This window comes from Vicugna pacos, chromosome 1 (genome assembly GCF_048564905.1).
Source record: "Vicugna pacos chromosome 1, VicPac4, whole genome shotgun sequence".
In the NCBI taxonomy this organism is placed as follows: Eukaryota; Metazoa; Chordata; class Mammalia; order Artiodactyla; family Camelidae; genus Vicugna; species Vicugna pacos.
In genome coordinates this window covers 53,785,264-53,806,244 of record NC_132987.1, presented here as the reverse complement: position 1 = coordinate 53,806,244, position 20,981 = coordinate 53,785,264, and the positions used below count along the sequence as shown (strand labels likewise).

Here is a 20,981-nt window from a genome sequence, read left to right as displayed (position 1 = left end):
GAAATCTCACTTTTCCACCACAACCTTGTATCTTTCCATGTCCCTTTCTCAGCTATTCTGACTACATCCATTACTTGACTGGCTCCTCTTATCTTTATTTTCTTCTTTATTCAGTTTTCATTTCCAGAGTCATCACGTCAGTCACTCTCTTGCCAGTGTCTTCAAATTCCGTGATTCATTGTTTTTCATTAAGTCCCCTGGCAAAACCCCAACCATGCTGAGCCAACTTGGCACTTCCATGAGCCCACACCCAGGCTTCTCAGATCAGGGCGTCACCACTGCACATCCAGGCTCTCCCACCTGGTCTGCTCTCAGGGCCGTCAGAAGGAGAGAGGACTGCAGTTGACCAAACACTGCAGGACCAGTGGTTAAGGCATCCCATATTCTTTTTTTACTTCTCTGAGGTCAAGAAGAAGGAGATTCTTGACCAGACTGAATTCCATGGTACTTAAAGGCAGTCATTTGGTACAGGAGCAGAACTCCTTGACCCTGTCTGTATGTGCCTAGTGAGGAAAAATTAGGAAACTAAATTCAGTATAAATACAGTATATACCTATGAAAACATAATCACTAACAGTGCAAAGCTTGGTCTTTCAGCCCTTTGTTCTTGAGAACTTTGAGACCAAAAGATTGTGAGAAGTTAGTAGCTAAGAACTTTTGAAAGGAATAGATACTGTGTTTTCATGTATATTTTGTTTCAGTGATTAAATGAAAAGTATCAGTTTATAGAACTAAAGAAGATCTAAAATTAGAGCTAAGACATTTCTAAAAAGCATTAATCTGGGCCACTTTGTGGTTTGGATTACAAGTTGTTTGGGGCCCCAGAGGTCCTGCAGCAGACCTCCTCTGCGAGGTGAGTGCTAGGGGCCAGACTCCACCTTCACCAGGGGACTTTCCTTCCCTGCTGTTTTCAGTTCTGAGATATCACCTACATCACATTACACTTTACAAAGCACTTCCACGTAACTTCCCATTAGTCCTGATTGTCCCTATGAGATTGTAATCTCTACATGTTAGAAGCTTTATATGAAGCTTGGGACTGAAAGCTAGGAGGCCGGGATTTTGAACCCCCCACTCGACCTCCTATTTACCCAGGCTAAATTTTGCTACAGCGGTGAGAGCTATTCAGCATTTTTGTTACTGAGTAAAACTCAGATGCTTAGTAAATTTGGAAAACTAAATGTTTTAAATAATTTAATACATTTATTATATTATATTACATAATCTAATACAATTTAAAAATTAAATATATTCCAGAGAAACTAAATGGATGAGTTCTGATGACTGATAACATTCTATATTCAAAACTAATCCCCATTGGGGACTAAGACGTACAAACTACTATGTATAAAATGAATAAACTACAAGGAAATACTGCACAGCACAGGGAATGTAGCCAATATTTTATAATAACTTTAAGTGGAGTATAATCTAAAAACATTCTGAATCACTATGTTGTACACCTAAAACTAATATAATATTGTAAATCAACTATACTGCAATTAAAAAACAATCCCCAAAGCTTGTCAGTGTCAAGTATAGAAGAGTAATGTATACATGGCTTTCACAAAACTGTTTCATCTACAGTGGGTTGGTTAGGTAACAGATAAACTGCTGCTGTAACAGATAGCAATTTCAGTGGCTTAACACAATAAAGATTTATTTCCTTCTCACTCCCCAAGGCCATTCTAGGACCAGATTCTTTCCAGCTAGCGGCTCTGCCCTCCTCCTGGACAAGGTTCAGCAAACGTTTTCTGGAAAGCGCCGGATAGTACATGTCTTAGGCTTACTCACCTCTGCTATTGAGGACGAAATCAGTCATAGACAGCACAAAAACAGATTAGTGTGGTTGATTCCAATAGAACGTTATCTAGGGATGCTGAAATTTGAATTTTGATGTCATTTTCATATGTCACAAAATAATCTTATTCTTTTTTTCCCAGCTATTTAAAATGTAAAAACATTCTTAGCTCACAGGCAGTACAAAAGCGTACAGTGGGCTGGATTCGACCTGCAGGCTACAGTTCGCCAACACCTGCTCTAGGGTCTCCTCCAAGGCCTCAGAGTTGTTTGTTCTCTGCACCCTCTGTATACAGGTGGTAATGAAGGATCTTGTGGGAGATTTCAGGGGCCAATCGTAATCCCACACCTCCCCTCTTCCCCCATTTCATTGATCAGAATTAGTTACAGGCCCTACCAGGATACAATGGGTCTGGAAAGTACAGGCTTCTATGTGCCAGGAGAAAAATGCAATGTTATGGGGAAGAATCAACAACGTTTTGCCATCGAGTAATTTGTCTACATTTTCCATTCTTCTTGCCTTTGCTTAAACTATTACTCACTTTTCTTTTCCCTTCCCCTGCCTGGGTGGTTCAACTTCTCCAATTTCACCTATTTCAATATTCAAATATGTCTTGAAATAATCTTTATCTTGAAGCTTTTCTTGGTTCAGCCAGCCAAAAATAATCTCTTTCCTTCGAGTCACCAAAGAAATTTGAACTTCTCTCATCATTAGTGTACCTTGTAAGGTGGATATTTGTGAACTTTTCTTCCTCACACCTCTAGATTATAACCTTCGTGAGGGTTGGTACTACTCACATTTGTGAATGGCAGTTTCATTGAGATGAAACCCATGTCATAAAATTCACCCACTTAAAGAGCACAATTCAACATAAAATACTGCAGCTGCTATGAAGAACAGTATGGTAATTCCTCCAAAAAATAAAAGTAGAATTACATATTATCATTCAGCAATTCCACTTCTAGGTATATATTCAAAATAATTGAAGGCAGGGACTCCAACAAATATTTGTAGTCATATCCATAGCAGCATTATTCACAATAGTGGAATAATGGTGGAAGCAACACAAATGTCCATTGACAGATGAATGGATAAACAAAATGTGGAACATATGTATATTCAAAGGGATATTATTCAGGCTTAAAAAGGTAGGAAATTCTGACACATGCTACAATATGGATAAACCTGGAGGATGTTCTGCCAAGTGAAATAAACTAGTCACAAAAGAACAAATACTATATGATTCCACTTACACTAGGTACCTAGAATAGTCAAAATCATAGAGGCAGAAAGTAGAATGGTTTGCTGGGGGCTGTGGGGATGGAGGAATGGAGTGTTATTGAAAGGGTACAAAGTTTCAGTTTTGCAAGTTGAAAAGAGTTCTGGAGATGGATGGTGGTTCTGGTAGCACAACTTTGTGAATGTATTTAATACCACTGAATTGTGCACTTAAAAATGATTATGGTGGTAAATTTATGTTTATGAATTTTAACACTATTAAAACATTTTTAAAATACATAGTAACATTGTCAACGAAAAAAAGCAAAAGAGTACACTTCAGTGGTTTCTAGATCATGAAGTTGTGCAACCATTGCCACAGTCAGTTTTAGAACATTTTCATCACTCTAAAAACAAACCTTGTGTCCATTATCAGTCATTCCTCATTGCCCTTCCTCCCAGCTCCTGGTAACCACAAATCTATTTTCTGTCCCTGTGGATTTTCCTGTTCTGGTCCTTTCATATAAATGGAATCACATAACATGTAACATTTTATGTCCAACTTCTTTAACTTAGCAAAGGCTCATCCATGTTGTAGGAGGTATCATCTCTTTTTATGGCTGAATAATATTCCACTGTAGGAATGTACCACCTTTTGGTTCCCCATGTTGATGGATATTTGGCTTGCTTCCACTTTTTGTCTACTTTGAATAATGCTGCTATGAACACTTCTGTACAAGTTTTGTGTGGAGATATGTCTTCATTTCTCTTATGTTATATATACACCTACCTATCTACCTACATACCCAGGAGTGGAATTGATGGATCATATGGTAACTCCATGTTTGACATTTCGAGGGACTTCCAACTCATTTTCTACAGCACCAGCACCATTTTACAATTTGCCAGCAACGAATCAGGGTACCAATTTCTCCACATCCTCACCAGAAATTGTTATTGTTTGTCTTATTAATTATAGCTATCCTAGTGGGTGTGAAGTGATAGCTCATTGTGATTTCAGTCTGCATTTCCATAATGACTAATGATGTTAGGCATCTCTTCATATGCTTATTGGCCATTTGTTTATCTTCTTTGGAGCAGTGTTTATCAGATCCTTTGCCTAATTTTAAATTGAGCTGTCTTTTTATTGTTGAGTTTAAGAGTTCTTTATATATTCTGATACAAGTACCTTATCAGATATATGATTTGCAAATATTTTCTCCCATACTGTGGGTTTTTTTCACTTTCTTCATTATGTCCTTTGAAGCATAGATTTTTTTTTTAAATTTTGATGATGTCCAATTTATCTATGTTTTCTATTTTTTTTATGCTCTGGTGTCATTTCTAAAAATCCATTGCCTAACCCAGGGTCATGAAGATTTACTCATAAGAGTTTTGTAGTTTTAGCTCTTACCCCAGTCTTTGATACATTTTAAGTTAATTTTTGTATATGGTGTGAGGTAAAAGTACATGTGAATATCCAGTTGTCCCAGCACCATTTTTTGAAAAAGACTGTTCCTTCCCATTGAATTATATTTGCATCTTTATCAAAAATTGATTTTTTATAAATGTATGAGTTTATTTCAGGACTCTCAATTCTATCTCATGGATCTATGCCAGCATCACGTGGTATTGAATACTGTATCTTTGTCAAAAGTTTTGAAATTGGGAAGAGCGAGTTCTCTAACCTTGTTCCTCCTTTTCTATATTGTTTTGGTTATTCTAGATTTCTTGTATTTTTACACGACTTTTAGGATCAGCTTGTTAATTTCTGCAAAAAAACAGATCTTTGATAGTGATTGCACTGGATCTGAAGATCAATTTGGGTAGTATTGCCATCTTAACAATATTAAGTCCTGTGGTCCATGCATGGAAGGTCTTTCCATTTATTTAGATGTTCCTTAATTTCTTTCAACAGTTATTTTTTTTTGGTTTTTAGTGTATAGGTCTTACCATTCTTCCTTAAATTTATTCTGAAGTATTATTTTTAATGCTATTATAAGTGGAATTTTCTTAATTTCATATTCAGATTATTCATTGCTAGTATATAGAAATACAGTTGATTTTTATATATTGATCTTGTATCCTTCAACCTTGCTGAACTTGTTTATTAGTTCTAATAGTGTGTGTATGTATGTGTGTGTGTGAATCCTGCTCATTATTATACCCTTTGGAGCACTTACTACAACGCCTAGCCTTAATTAGTGTTCAGCCATTTGTATTGATATCTTTGAAAGCCACATTTCCACAGAAGCCTTCCATTGAGTAATTTCCCAGTTCCCAATACCATTGAAACATTCTTTTTCTCCTTCACTCTTATCTGCAGGCTTGGGAACAATGGGCCGAGGCATTGTTGTTTCTCTGGCAAGGGCCCAAATCCCAGTGATCGCCGTAGAATCAGACAAGAAGCAGCTAGAAGCTGCGAACAACATAATCACCTCCATCTTGGAAAAGGAAGCATCCAAAATGCAACAGAGTGGCCACCCTTGGTCAGGAACAAAACCCAGGTTAACTACATCTATGAAAGAGCTTAGTGGTGTAGATTTAGTCATTGAAGCAGTATTTGAGGAAATGAACCTGAAGAAACAGGTCTTTGCTGAACTATCAGCCGTGTGCAAGCCAGAAGCATTTTTGTGCACCAATACTTCAGCCCTAGACATTGATGAGATTGCTTCTTCCACTGATCGACCTCACTTGGTCATTGGCACCCACTTCTTCTCCCCAGCTCATGTCATGAAGTTGTTAGAGGTTATTCCCGGCCGAAACTCTTCCCCCACTACTATTGCCACAGTTATGAATTTATCGAAAAAGATTAAAAAAATTGGAGTAGTTGTAGGCAACTGTTTTGGGTTTGTTGGGAATCGAATGTTGAAGTCTTATTACAACCAGACATATTTCTTATTAGAAGAAGGCAGTAAGCCAGAGGAGATAGATCAGGTGCTGGAAGAGTTTGGTTTCAAAATGGGACCTTTTAGAGTGTCCGATCTTGCTGGGTTGGATGTAGGTTGGAAATCTCGGAAAGGGCAAGGTCTTACTGGACCGATGTTGCCTCCAGGAACTCCTGCCCAAAACCGAGATAATGGGAGATATTGCCCAATTCCTGATATGCTCTGTGAAGCAGGACGATTTGGCCAGAAGACAGGTAAGGGTTGGTACCTTTATGATAAGCCATTGGGTAGGATTCACAAACCAGATCCCTGGCTTTCCAAATTTCTGACACAGTACAGAGAAACCTATCACATTGAAGAGCGTATCATTAGCCGGGTTGAGATCCTTGAGCGCTGCGTATATTCACTCATCAATGAAGCATTCCGCATCTTGGGAGATGGCATAGCAGCTGCCCCAGAGCACATTGATGTTATCTACTTACATGGGTATGGATGGCCAAGGCATAAGGGTGGGCCCATGTTCTATGCCTCCACAGTTGGGTTGCCCACAGTGCTAGAGAAGTTGCAGAAATATCACAGGCAGAATCTTGATATTCCCCAACTGGAGCCTTGTGACTATCTGAAAAAACTGGCTTCCCTGGGAAACCCTCCTCTGAAAGAGTGGCAAAGCTTGGCAGGACCCCCGAGCAGTAAATTGTGATCCAGCCTGTCAGGTTATGCCTCACATGCTGGCATCAGATAATGCTAACTGAATTTCACTGAAATTAAATCCAAAGATCTTAAGTAAGATTTCTCTGAAATTGAAAGCAAAAGAAATAATTGGTTGGACAATCCTCCTCATTGGGTCTTCCATCTGGTGATGATCCCAATGGCTCACATCTCTAGGAATGTCCTTCCTCTGCCTTGGAATCTGTTGTTGTCAGATAAATTATTTCAATCACAGTGAATAAACTTGGGTTAATACCATAATAGCTAAGGAGAGAGCCTCAGAAATAAGTTGAGGTTCCCAAGTTCTGTGGAGATACATGTCATCAGTTATTAACTGATAAATGCAGCTAAATCCTAGATTCATTTTGAGCCCTTTTTGAACTTTACACATGAAGTACTGATAGGAAATCTGATGGTTCCTTCACTCATCAGATATTCATTGTGCACCCCCAAGCATCTTGCACAGCACTTGACAGACCTAGAATCCAAAGGGGCATTCATCCAGCAAGGAAGATTTTGCTAAAGTTCAGATCGTAGTCTCAGGTGGCGTGGAGATGGTTGACAGGGTAGAGTCAGCAGTGAGGGTGTCTATGAGTGAGCTTCAAAAGCTGCCCAAGGAGAGGCAGAGGCAGTAGGCAGAGGCAGGGTATCCAAGGCAGAACAGTGTTCAAGTTTATGCAAAACACAGTTGAGAGTTGGTGAGGAAACCACATACTTCATACTAGAATGGGGAACTCAGAGTAGCTTGTCAAGTCGTGCTCAATATATTGCTTCTGTCCAAGGCCTATGTGCACAGTTGTTCTTGCTGCTTGCAAGGGACTCAGTAATGTCTGAAGATAATTTCAAGACCGCTGGATGTCCACAACCTGATCTTTCTTTACACTTCTATTCAAGGATAAGTATGGAAAGTGGTAAATTGTTAACTTAGTGTGAGAAGAGATCTCAGGAATCAAACGTCCTCTGATTCTGTGATAGAGTAACGATGCCAGTTCCCCTGTCACGATAAGCCTTTGTGATGTTAGGTATGAAGATGGTTGAATCTTGACAAATCCAAAATGATGACAAAACAAATTTTGTATAACTCTGTTATAAGATTTCTTCTCTTTTTACTTTTGCCTTGTATGGTTAAAAGTTGAGGGACTGGTCAACACAAAAACCTATACACAAATGTTTATAGCAGAATTACATAACAGCCCCAAATTAGAAACAACCAAAATGCCCATCACCTGATGAATGGATAAGTAAGCTGTGGAGTAGCCATACAATAGACTAGTATTTGGCCATAAACAGAAATGAAGTACTGCTACATACTAAACATGATGAACCTTGAAAATACTATGCTGAGTGAAAAAAATGGGCAAATCTATAGAGCCAGAAAGCAGATTACAGGTTGCTTAAGGTTTAAATGACTGCTGAGTGGAGAATGGGGAATGACTGCTAATGAATACAGGGTTTCCTTTTGGGTTGATGGAAATATTATGAAATTATTGTAGTGATGGTTATATAACATTGTGAACCTACTAAAAACCATTGAGTTGTATGTGGGGGAACTTTATGGTATGTGAAACATATCTCAATAAAGTTAATAAATAAGTAAACAAATGGGCTCAGGTTGTTATCCTTCAGGGTGATGTAAATGAACTGTTTTCATAACAGTTTGACTACTGAACCCAAACAAAACTATCAAAAGTTCTGATAGAGAAATCTTGAATGAATATAGTGTAAGTTTTCCATTGTAAAAAACAAAACAAAACCAAAAAAACTTCCTGGGGTATGCCTTGAATTGTAGTTCAGTTTAGGATAATTTTTATGACATGTATTGCTGGATTTTACATAAATTGGTCCTTGAAATAAATGACATCAATAGAAAAGATTCCCAAAAGTAGTAAATCTGTCTCCAAAATGATTTATTTTCAAATTAATATATACTTATTTCAAGTTAATACACACACATAAACTCTTCTTTAGACCTTGAGTAGATTTTATTTTGAGTTCTTAAAACTCACTTTCACCCTACACTCTTCTCTGGTTTGGGGTTTTGATACTAGAGTGTCTATGAATAGATTTTGAGTCAATAATCCCTGAAATTTTATGCTAATATTTGTGTCTATGTATCTGAGTGCACTTCTTAGAAGAGGTACCATATCTTACATCATTTTCTCTGAAGTGTCTCTGACCCAATAATAAGGACCAATACTTTATATATAAAATGGGGAGAAGAAATATGAGTTCATTTATGCTCATTTTGTGTCAAAAGAGGCAAAATTAACTCAAACTGAGGGGTCCTACAAACAGCAGTGGTTAACATGAAGAAATCTTTCCAGGATTTCTTATCCCATTATTGAAAATGGCACTTGCTTACAGGCTTATTTTGTTGTTGTTGTTGTCGTCATCAATAATTTAAAAACGACCTATTTTTTTTAAAAACACCTTCTGAGTGACATTTTAAAAATGTGTTCTGGGTAATCGTCTCTAACGAGAATCATGTATTAGTAAAGCACCCGTGAAGCTTTGCCATAAGACTGCAGCTTTACTGAGACTGATGATGCTCCTTCAATCCGGACAGCGCGGCGCAGCTGCAGTTGCTGCCTGCTGATTCGTTTCCAGCAGGAACGGGTGTGCTCGCAAGAAAGGCAGAGAGCGCTCCAGCCTCCCCTGGTTAATGACGATACGGAACGGTGCACGCCAACCACACTCCACTGCTCCGTAGGAACCTGGAGTTTCCAGGATCTCATGTTTGTCTCTAAAACAGACACCTGGAAATCAGAACGATCACAGGCTCACTAGATTGGCTGACCCTCTTGTTAGCCATTGATGAGGCCGATGTAGATCCGGTTCTCTGGATTATGTTTCAACACAGCTTTCTTCAAGAACAGAATCGTCTTTCCTTCCTCTTGGGGCCATCAGTGCCAAGCTGCTCATCTTGCCGGCTCATACGAGGTCTGAGAGTCACAGAGGCAAGTTACCCTGCTTCCTGGCAGGACAGCAGCTCTACACAACTCTGAGGGACACCATTTACAGCGTGTTCCAAGGGGCTACCATTCACACAGAAATAATGTGACTAGCACCCCCGCGGACTTGTGCAACACCCAGTATTGTTTCTGGGGCACTTTGTGCAGGCGTTTCAAGCCCAAAACTTTCTTCTGCTTATTGCTATAAGCATCTTTCTAAACAAAACTTCATTGACAAAAGTAGAGGGAAAGTCTCCGTTTAGACTGGTGTCTCCAACGGAACCAAATTTTTGGAAAAAGGTTACAATTGACACTTGAATGGATTTGAGCTGTGCGGGTCCACGTATATGCAGATTTTGTTCCATGGGAAATGCTTCAGCACTACACAATCTGCGGCTGATTGAAACTGCTGATGTGGAGGAACCACAGATGGGGAGGACCATGGCTGCAGAGGAACCTCCTTTGTGGAGGGATCAATTACAGGCCAATTTTCAGACTGGACAACACCCCTGACCCTGCCTTGTTCAAGGGTCAACTGTACTTCTTGTTCTTATTCTGTTGAGGGGGAGGTAATTGGGTTTATTTATTTATGTATTTAATGGAGGTACTGAATATTGAATCGAGGGCTTTGTTCCTGCTAAGCAGGGCACTCTGCTTCTTGTCTGTTATTCTTGGTGTTTTTTATTTCTAGCACCCTAAGAGGGATGTGGGAGAGATGAACAGGGCTTTTAATTCTCGGAAGAACTCCAGGGCATTTCAACTGCAATATTTATTTGTTCTTTCACCAAACTTAAAATAGCCTGGCAGGATGAGTGCCTGAAATCATCTGATAAAACGACATGAGCAGCACTGAAGCATCTACCTTGTGCACATCTCTCCACCTTCTCTAAGACATCACAGAAGCAGGTGCTAATGCTAGACGTGATGTGAGATCCTTAGGATGGGGTGCAGCAGAACTTTGTCCAACCAAATCACCAGTGCACTTGGATTCCTGAAGACTGCCAGGGGTTGGACAGTCATTGATTTGTAAGTTTTGGCAGAGACTGCTGGCTGTCTCCCAGTGTTTCTCTTCTTCTGTAGCAATAAACTTCTGAATTTTTAGCTGAGTATTTGGTTGCTCAAAATACACAGTATTATGTCAGCTTCTCTTGCTTCCAGTGTGAGCATGTGACTAGGATCTAGACAATGGGACATACATGGCAGTGTCACACGGCAGCTTTGGGGAACCTACCTTAAGGATCAGATGATATGCATCCTTTTCCTATTTCTTTTTTGTCCCTTCCTCCATCTTGCTGCCTGGAACACAGATGTGAGAGCTGGAATTGGACCCACTGTACTGGACCACAAGGACAAAAGTCACAGGGATAACAGAAAGGAGGGTGTAAAGAGCTTGGCTCCCAAGGAATTCATGGAGCAGAGTTGCTGCTCTACCATCCAATAGTCATTTGTATGAGAGAGAAATCAACACCTATCATGGGTAAGACACTGTTATTGTCATTCTTTAATTCCTCACAGTTGACCCTAATCCTAACGGATGCAGGTGGGGTCCAAGAATGAGAGGGTTTTGTTTTGTTTTGTTTTGTTTTGTTTTCCTCAGTGCCATGTTTTTCCAAAGTGCCAACACAGGCAGCTTTGAGAATCTAATCTCCTTAAACAGGATTTCTTGTTTCAAGAAAATTTTTTTTTGCCATTGTGATTTTTTTTAACATTTTTTATTGATTCATAATCATTTTACAGTGTTGTGTCAAATTCCAGTGTTCAGCACAATTTTTCAGTCATTCATGGACATATACACACTCATTGTCACATTTTTTTCTCTGTGATTTATCATAACATTTTGTGTATATTTCCCTGTGCTATACAGTGTAATCTTGTTTATCTATTCTACAATTTTGAAACCCCAGTCTATCCCTTCCCACCCTCTACCCCGCCCCCCACCCCGGTGATTTTTTTGATGTTGAATTGCTCATAAGTTTCTATGTTGTGTTTCACATATAATTATTGTGGGTAGTTCATGGAGACACCACCAAGAACCTGAGCATCATTTAAAACCTGGACCCCAAGGACAAAGGCCCCTCGGGATAGCAGGAAGGATGACATCAACATTTTAGTAGGAAACAGTCTTGTAGGTCTGCTTGAATCTCAAACCGACTCCTACTTAATTAGAGACAAAAACACAAAGGGTGTATTATCAGAAGGCAAGGTGGCAGACAATGCACAAAGGGAAAGAAGAGTAATTCAAGAGGCAGTATCTCTCAGCACTGACCAAGAGGGAGATGCTGCATCTGGGGTGACAACCCTTCTGCTCACTGGATCAGAGATCTAAAATGGGGTGCCCCTCCGCAAGAATGTGTGAAAGACGTGCCATCGAGGTGCAGACAGAAAACATTTAGAACCACTCTTGCTACTTATTTTTGTCTAAAAAGTAAGAAATTAACCTTTATTAATATTTCTTGCCCGAATGGACACTGCTGTCCTCACCAGGTTGTCTCAGACAGCCACATGCGGGAATCAAGTATCACGAGGGCAGAAGGTGAGTTCCAAAATGTAGAGAGGCTGACAGTGGCAGCCTTCCTCTTTCCTTTACCTTCAGCACATTGAGAAACATTGCAAATTAGGTCTGCTGGGGTAAGTGGATATTTAGACTAAATTATTTAATTTCACTAAAGCAACCCTCACAAAAGACGCTTTCAAAGAAAGCATGCTTAAAAGAGTCTTTGAAAGAAACACAGCTGAAAATAATACAAATTATGCAAGCAAAGGTGAACAAGAAAACAGCAGAGCTGGGAGCTCTGGTATTAACGTTTTGTCAGCTGCGTTACAGTGCAGAATGATTTAGAAGGTCACACAAGATGTTGGCCCCCCAGATTGAAATTATCAAGAAGATGATTGGAAATAGTGGTTTATAACCTACTGTTCATGATGAAGCTTACCTGCCCTAAGTGTGCATTGTGTCTTATATTAGTTAATATTGGTATGAAACATCACCCATTAGCAAAATGTTTTAATACGTTGTTTATCTCATTTTATGTCATTCTTTATAAATTTCTATTATGTTTAACATGTATATATATATTAATAAAACAGTAAAAGTATGTAATTTATAAACATTGTACTATTATGTATTAGATACGTATACTCAAAATTTATGTGATGCGCTACCCAGATCCCTCTCTTAGGAATGAAAAATTTATTCTCCCAGTTGCTAGGAGTGCTGCCAGAAAATGGCCTTTTTTGAGGATTGTCTTGCTCAAGGTCATACCTTCTTCCACAGGTAGCTTGCATTCAATGACTGTTCAACACAGGAGTATAAACACCTGATCTTCTTGCCCCAACTCTGAAGGGCTGACATAGCTCTAGGGCCCCCAGTGACACTGGGATGAGGTCTTCGTTGGTATGGAATTGCAGCTCAACTTCTCCCTCTGCTCATTCCTGCCTCCTCTTTTCTCCATGATTCATAGGTATCAATCCCAAGAGTGCCCCCTAAACATTCTGCACACTAGTCTCCATCTCAGAGTCTGCTTCCCAGGGAACCCAAACTACAACAATGGAGGTACGTGATCAAAGATGTTTGGAAACCATTGATCCCTATGCTATGGACTCTTTAGTATTTGTGTAGTAGACTTTTGATTTCACATCATCACTTTTTTAAAGTATTCTGTACATGTGCTAGAAAAGAGTGGGCATTCTCTGATGCATATGGGATTCTCTTAAAATATCAAGCTTGTTAATCACGTCAGTCAAGTTTTCTATTTAGCCTTGCTGATTTATCTGTAGTCCTGTCTCCTGTGATCGGGGTCAATTACCCAGCCAGAGTGGTGACTCCTTTACTTGGAACAAAAATCCCGAAGTGACTGAATGGGCACATAGTGCCTTAAAAGGCTCTCACTGTGTCCCTGGTAGAAGCATTTCCCCTCTAGGAACCAGGACTTCTAAATCTCAGAGTGACAGTTGCTGGTACAGTAATCAAAATTCCCCAAGATGGTTACTGGCAGTGATGATAAATGGGGCCACTTCTACTTCCTATATCCTTGTATTCTACCTATTAGGAAAATAGCACTATATAATGATTATTGATTTAGGGTGTAAACTGCATCCTGGAGGGTGGTACCCCATCCTCACAGGTTATAAGCTCCAAGCTGGCACCTCAGTAATACCTTCAATGAGATATTCCATTATTTTATTAAGAAGGCTAGTAGCTTCTAGGTGATGTAGTATATGATAGGAAAAAAAATTCATGGTCATATGCTTACCTCTGTACCCTCTTTGTTTTATTAAAGTGCACCCTGTGGTCTGATGCAATATTATGTGGTCTCTTGTGTCACTGGCTCAGACCCTGTCTAAGCCCTTGGAAAATGAAGCCCAGCAGTCAGGAAAGGAAAACCCACACATGGAATATATGTCAGTTCCAGTCAAGATGAATCACTAACCTGCTGACCGAAGAGTACCAATGTAATCGGCTTACCACCAAGTGGCTGGTTGGTCTCCTCGAGATGACTTGCGTCTGGAGCAAGTGGTACATTCAGCCATTAGATGGGCCCTGATGAGTGGGGCTCATGCATGGCTTCTTCCCTACAACCAAGCCTACTGTGTCCGTGGGCCCCCTGTGACAGCACTAAGCTGGGCAACGATGGTGGCTGGTCACTCTGTCTCCCTAGGTGTTTGATTCACCTCCGGTGGCAGATGTTTGCTCGAGGGCATTAACGTGTGATGCACAGCTCTTCACACTCTGTGCCCACTCCCATGGCTCCCCCCCCCTCAATTTCCCAGTTACTGCTGTCTCTTATCTTCCAGTATTTCTCCTTCTAGGCCCTGACCAACCATCCAAGCCATTGCCACTGCTCATGTATTCTTACCTCAAGCCACTTCTCTGAGTCTTGTGGTTCCTTCTTCCACCACCTGCCGTGGCAGTCTGGCCTATCCACTTCACCGTGTGTGCGCCGTCACTGTCTCTGAGCCTCCGAGAGCCACCTCGCAGTGCATTAGCAGTGAGTCCTAGAATCGGCCTGGGCATTAAATCCTGTATCATGGAGAGGGTTCTCTGTCAATAAACTCACCCTACCAGCGTCTGTTCTGCCCTTCTTCCAGCACCCTCAGGGGCCACTGCCAAATATACTCCCCCAGCTTCTGCTGATACCTATTGGCTGGATCCTATACCTCCTTGAGGATATAAAAATCCTTTCCTCCCTTAGTCTTAGCACTTTCTGAATGGATTATTTCGTGACTTAACTAATTATCATTCTGACGGTCAAGAGGGGAGGTATTTCCTGAGCTGGGTATGTGTCTTGCAAAAATGGAAACCTCTGAATTCTCTTTGAGCCAGGGGAGAATGTTAAGTGTTTGGTAAGAAGGGGAGGATCTCCTCTGCAAGCCCAAAGCATTCAGAGGAACTCAGAATTTGATATTTTCAGAGTCACAGACCCAGACATCCTTATTCCCAGTCACAGGGACCTGCTTCTTCTCAATCAAGGCCCTAATCTTGGCAAAGCAGAATTGCCATGAGAATTTATTCTTCTCTGAAACTCCATTTCCCTCATAATTAAGTCCTGGGCCTGACCCTCTGCTTTTTCTGCCCTGTGACCACAGGAGATAAGTCTCTTACATGCCACCAGGGAAGTGCTCTGAGCTCATGGTTTGTCTTAGATTGGTTACTAATCACCTTCACACCTTTTATTGTATTTCTCTAGTGTAGGAATAGCTCTCTGGACAGCCATCTGAATCCATGCGACTACAACATCCTGTAATCTCTCAAATGCCTGAGATATCGCCCTTGTCACCTTCTGTGGTCATGCCATCCCAGCTTCTCCACTGATGCAAGTTTTACTTTCATACAGTTACAGCATGCTAGGAGCTTGCAATACTCCACTTAGTAATGAGGACATTTTCATTGCCAGCTGCCTGGTTTGTGATCCAGCTCTAAAATCTCATTTTAGATTTTGCTTCCTAGGACCACTTCTGTTAGCCATTGGCATAGAACAAGTTTCCCAGGAAAGAGACTCTGAAAGAGAAGTTTCCATGCAGGAAGTCTACTGGTGAGTGCTCTTGGGACTAACACCTGTAAGGGAGTGAAGAAAGTACCACCGAGCAGAAGGAGGAGTTGAATTGTGAAGCAGATGTAGCAGAAGCTTTGGCAGATCTTTGGGGAGCTTTGAAGCTCAGACAGCCCCTCTGGGATGTCCTGAATTGACACAAAGGGGTTGGACCTTTGTACTTGCACCTTCACTTGCTTTTGGATGTGGGTTGCCCCCAGGGAGGGAAGCATGGCCTTGGACAAAGCATCTACCTTCAGCGAAGGTGACTCTCCTTGGAGGAACTCAAGTGCTTGGCTTCTCCCAGCAGCTGAGGGAATAGCGCCTTGGTACTGAAAGTGGGGGTCTGGCTGGTGTACAGCATCCAACACACAGCTTCTGTCTTGTAGGCCTTCCATACCACTCTCCTCACACCTTGTCCCTGCTTTGGTCATTCAATGCAAGAAGCCCCAGACTCCCAGCCACCCCTCATCACCTGGCTGTCATCCCTGTCCAGCTCTGTACATCTCCTAATCTGATGCCTGGTCTTCCTCAACTTCCCAAATCCTTCCCTTGAGTCCTCTAGAATTCACAATTTGCATCAGCAAAATCTCCTCTATTCTTAAAATGTTCTCTGAACATTCCTTCTTGGCCTAAATTCTTAGTGTCTTCAAGGGAGTCTCCAATGAAAGACTTTACCAGCCATCTTCTGAAAGATGGAGAAATAAAACAAAAATAATTGTGGGGGCCAGTATCACCTTTCTTAGTGGTAGAGGCCAGTTCAGAGGATGTGAGTAGTATGTTAATCCTATGCACTTGCTAACATTGCACCTGAGAATTAGTCTGCCCCACACAGTCACAGAAGCACTGGACTACATGCATATATTCCTTTCTGTTTTCTGAAGTTTTAAATAACTTATTTAGTTTTAAATAATTCTCTATTGCATGTCAGTTTTCTCAGATCGTCTTTGGAAACAGGTGAAGCATAATTAGGGGGAAAAAGAGGGGTAAGATTCTCAAAAACAGATGAACGATAGTAGGAAGTAATATGGGTTATGTGCCAAATGAATAATGGAGAGTATTAGTGCTAGAATTCAGAGAAGGAGGTGGTCACTAAAAAATTAATGCCAGCTGACCTCAAGGAGGCTGTCCTATTACACTTCCCCCAACCATTCACTTCCTCACTCCTCTAGATGACTATTTCATACCCCTTCTTTTTCCAAATTTCTTGACTTCCTCAGCTGATGTCTTGCTTCGTTCACAGAAAAAATAGAAGCAATAGAAGGCACCGCCGTGAGTACCCACTAACACATCTACCCACCCTCACCCCTGCATCTGTATGCATATGTCCTTCCGTCCCTCCTATTTCTGTGAACGAACTGTCTGCTCGCCTATCAAACCCCGGCTCCTCCACCCTACTAAGACCACCCTCTTTCACCTACTCAAATGCACCACCCCACCAGTCCTCTTCTCTTCCTTCTGCTTCATCAATGCCCCTCTTTCTATGCCTTCTTTCCAATCAACATATACACAAGCTGTAATGTCTTCCATCTTAAAAAAAAAATCTTGTTAAAAATTTTTTCTCCTAGCTTAAAAACTCTTGATCCTATCTCTCCTTCCAGCTACCAGCACGTTTCTCTTCTTTCCTTCATAGCAAACAACTATACTGATGATTCTCCTTGTCTCCCATTGCTTTCCTCTCCTCTTCTCTTGAACCCATTTCAGTCAGACTTGTATTCCCACCACCCCACCAATAATGCCTTAGTAAAGGTCACCAATGACTCTTTCATTGCTGAATCTGTTTGTAAGTTCCAGGTTCTCATGCTACTTGACTCATTGGTCATTCCCTCTGCCTTAGAAAAGCTTGCTTCCCTTGACTGCAGGATACCACCTCTCTTGATTTCTTCCACCTCACTTGCTTCCTTCTTAGTCACTACTGCTGGTTCTTTATCTCCCTCGTTTGTAAATGTTGGAAGGCCCCAGGGCCCAGTCTTTAAACCTCTTCTTTTGTCTCTGTTCACCCACTCTCTTGGTGATCTCATTTAGTTTCATGGCTTTAGATATCATCTACACATTGAAAATGCCTAAATTCCCACCTTCAGCCTGGATCTCCCCTGTTTGACTGTCTACTTGATAGTTACGTTTGGATGTCTAATGGATAGCTAAAACTTAACATGTTCAATGTTGAGTGCTTGATATCTACCAGCTTCTCCTGCAGCTTGCCCTGTTCTCAGTAAACAGAAGCTTCATCCTGTCGGTTGCTCAGGACATTAACCTCAGCATCATCTTTGTCTCTTTCTCACTCTCCACGTCTAATCCATCAGCAAATTTTGGCTCTGCCTGCAAATATACCCAGAGACCTCGTCTCAACTACTCATCACTGCCTCTTCTGCTGTCACCTGGGTCTAAGTTAGCTTTCTCTTAAGTAAGTAGCATCCTAGTGGGACTCCCGGCTTCCCTCCTTGTTTTAATATGGCCTTATTGACTCAGCAGCCAGACCAATTCTTCCATATAAATCCTCCAGTGCCTTCCCATCTCATTTAGAATAAAAATGAAATTCTTTACAATGCCACAAGGCCCTACAGGACCTAGCCCTACCTCTCTGACTTCATCTCCTGTTTCTCTGCTTGGATCATTCCCCCCAGCCAACCTCCTTGGTGCTCTCTGAACCAGCCAAGCAAGCTCCTGCCCCAGGGCCTTTGAACTTCTCATCCTTCTACCCGAAACTCATGGCCCTCAGCTATCAGCATAGCTTGTTTTCTCCCTTATGAAGCTTCTGTTTCAATGTCACCTTGTTAGAAGGTCCTTCTGACTACCTCACATACAATAGCAACCATCCCCTTCCTTGTTACTCCTATCTCCTTGACCCTGCATTTTCTCTGCAGCACAATTACTGTCTGAATATTAAATAATTGTTTGTCTATTTGCTTATTTTCTATGCTTCCTCCTCAAATGTAAGCTCTAAAAGCAGGCACTTTGGGTGTTTTTTGTGTTGTTGTGTCTGAAACCTCGACCAGCACCCAGTACGTAGGAGGAAGCCCATGTTGACATGAAGCCTTACCTATAACATAAACAGTCAATTAACACATATTTTGTATATTATATGTATTGTATGCTGTATTCTTATGGTAAAGTGAGCTAGGGAAAAAATGGCATTAAGACAATCATAAGGAGGAGAAAATACATTTACAGTACTGTGCTGTATTTATTGTAGCATAAATTTATGTTGTCTGTTTACAAAATGAATCATCTGTCATTACCCCCTTCAATATTGTCTTATATGATACAGAACATTGTAGATGTTATCCTTGTTACTAATGCTAGATATCAAAAATGAAAAGATAATGTGAAAAAGAAATTTGTATTTATTTACAGGTATAGCAATTCATGCATTGATAACAAAGAAGCAGCAGTCTGATTCCTTTATGGTAGCCTAGTGTAATCCATACCATTGCTTCATGGTAGCCTAGCCTATTCACTAATAAATAAATCACTATAAAAATTTTATGGCACAGAGTATTATATACAGTCTATTCATAATACAGTGTTGGAAACATTGTTACATTTAAAAAAAACACTTACCTATCATCATGGGGTGATATGCAGTTTATCCAGTTATGAGAGAGAGAGACATTAGTCATGTAATTCTTTGAAAACAAAGTTATAAAACAGTAATAAAACATATATTATTGATTTTTTTATTAAATATCACTCACCTTACGCCCCTTTTAGGGTAAACTAGTATCTATGTATATTTTCTGCATTTGCGGTGTATCTTTTTCTTAAATTTTTCGATATTTCTAGGCTATGTGGCTCATTAGTGAATTGTTTCAAGTTGTTGCAAATCTCCAAAATATTTTCCAGTATATTTATTGAAAAAAAACCTGCATGTAAGTGGACCTGCACAGTTCAAATGTGTGTTGTTCAAAGGCCAACTGTATTTACTGAAATCTTAACTTACCCCTTGTCTGAGATGAGCCACTCTAAAATATCATACTTCCTGTTCTGCATGCTGGAGATCAGCCCAGGAGATCTTAGCAACACTAAAGAAAGCTGTAGAATGATTGCTCATCTAGTGTCTGTTTAAAACTATCTAGCACAGCTTAATGTAACGTGGTGTAAAAGCTAAATTTCCATTAGTAACCCTAAATTTTGCCTTGTCTACCAACCCCCAACTACAGAACACATGATCCAATAAAAATTTCCCTAATTTGTGATTTACATTAAAAAATATTTACAAAGAACTAGTCCAATTACACTTTGTTGTACAACTTAAAAATTCTCTGTGTTTAAGACAATAACATTATGTAAAAAAACCATAAAATTCAAGTTTATATATTATTAGAAAGTATGAAAAGTTGAAATCTGAACTGTTGCAGAGAATCTGTTTTGTCATACCACTGTATTTTTAGCTATTCTGCTGGTCCTAAGAAATATCTCATAATTTAGATTGTATGTCAGAAAATGGGACAAACCTTATGAAGTAAAATTTAAATAAATCATTCCATGAACCGGGTATATTAAGAGTAGGTTTTTGGCTGTACTCCCCACTAGATGGTGCTGCTAAGGAGTTATCATTACAATTCCAATTTAGAGATCCACTTTTAACTAAGCAATAGAATATAATTCATATGTTTAAGGATGGTTCTCTAATAACATTTGTTTTTAAAACTTTAGACAAAATGGTCTGTGGGCCCATAGGCCTTGTGTGTTGATGCAATATAGGTCAATTTCATAAATAACAGGCAAGCTGAGTGGGTCTAAATAGGAGATAGATTTTCAGCTGTAACAGCATTTGAAATTATTAGATTTCCAGCAATCATAATGTACTAGGCTTTCAATAACCTTTCTCAAACTTAAAAAATTACATAAGATGCATGTAATTTTCTCATAGATTTCCTTCAAGCTACGGAAGTGAATAGTATAGTACCATTTCAATTAAAAAACCCAGTTGCCTGTTCTTATATGGCTCATGAAAACCAGCTTTAATTTATTCTTTAAAATATGGGAAGAGCTTTAAAAACAATAATTGAACAGTTGGATTTATGGCTCTTTCTATGAAGAGACTTTGTCTATTAGACAGAAAATTGAGAGTTTTTTACACTGTATATATACACTGTGTACCAATGTAATAGTATGAGCTGGGGTGGGGCATATAACTCAGTCGTAGAACCCATGCCTAGCATGTACAAGGTCTTGGGTTCAACCCCCAGTACCTCCATCAGATAAAAATATAATAATAATTAATAAATAAGTAAATAAACCTAATTACCTCATCCCACAAAAAATAGTATGAGCTACTGGTAAAATATAATCATTAGTCCCCTTGACCATTTCCTAAGAGCCACTAATTTCAGTGGGAAAACACGTGGATATAGGTAGTCAGATTCAATAATTTACTACAGAT

At 40.0% G+C, this 20,981-nt stretch overlaps 1 protein-coding gene across 4 annotated transcripts in view; it reads left to right on the top strand.

Moving 5' to 3' along the window:
• Positions 1 to 8,217, top strand: part of EHHADH (enoyl-CoA hydratase and 3-hydroxyacyl CoA dehydrogenase) — a 49,521-nt gene extending 41,304 nt beyond the window's left edge. For all 4 annotated transcript variants that reach the window (XM_072962227.1, XM_072962215.1, XM_006201014.4 and 1 more), the window contains one exon: positions 5,346 to 8,217. In XM_072962227.1, the coding sequence (XP_072818328.1) occupies positions 5,346 to 6,607 (1,262 nt within the window). In that variant the 3' untranslated portion in view covers positions 6,608 to 8,217. The remainder of the gene's footprint in view (positions 1 to 5,345) is intronic.
• The last annotated feature ends 12,764 nt before the right edge of the window (positions 8,218 to 20,981 follow it).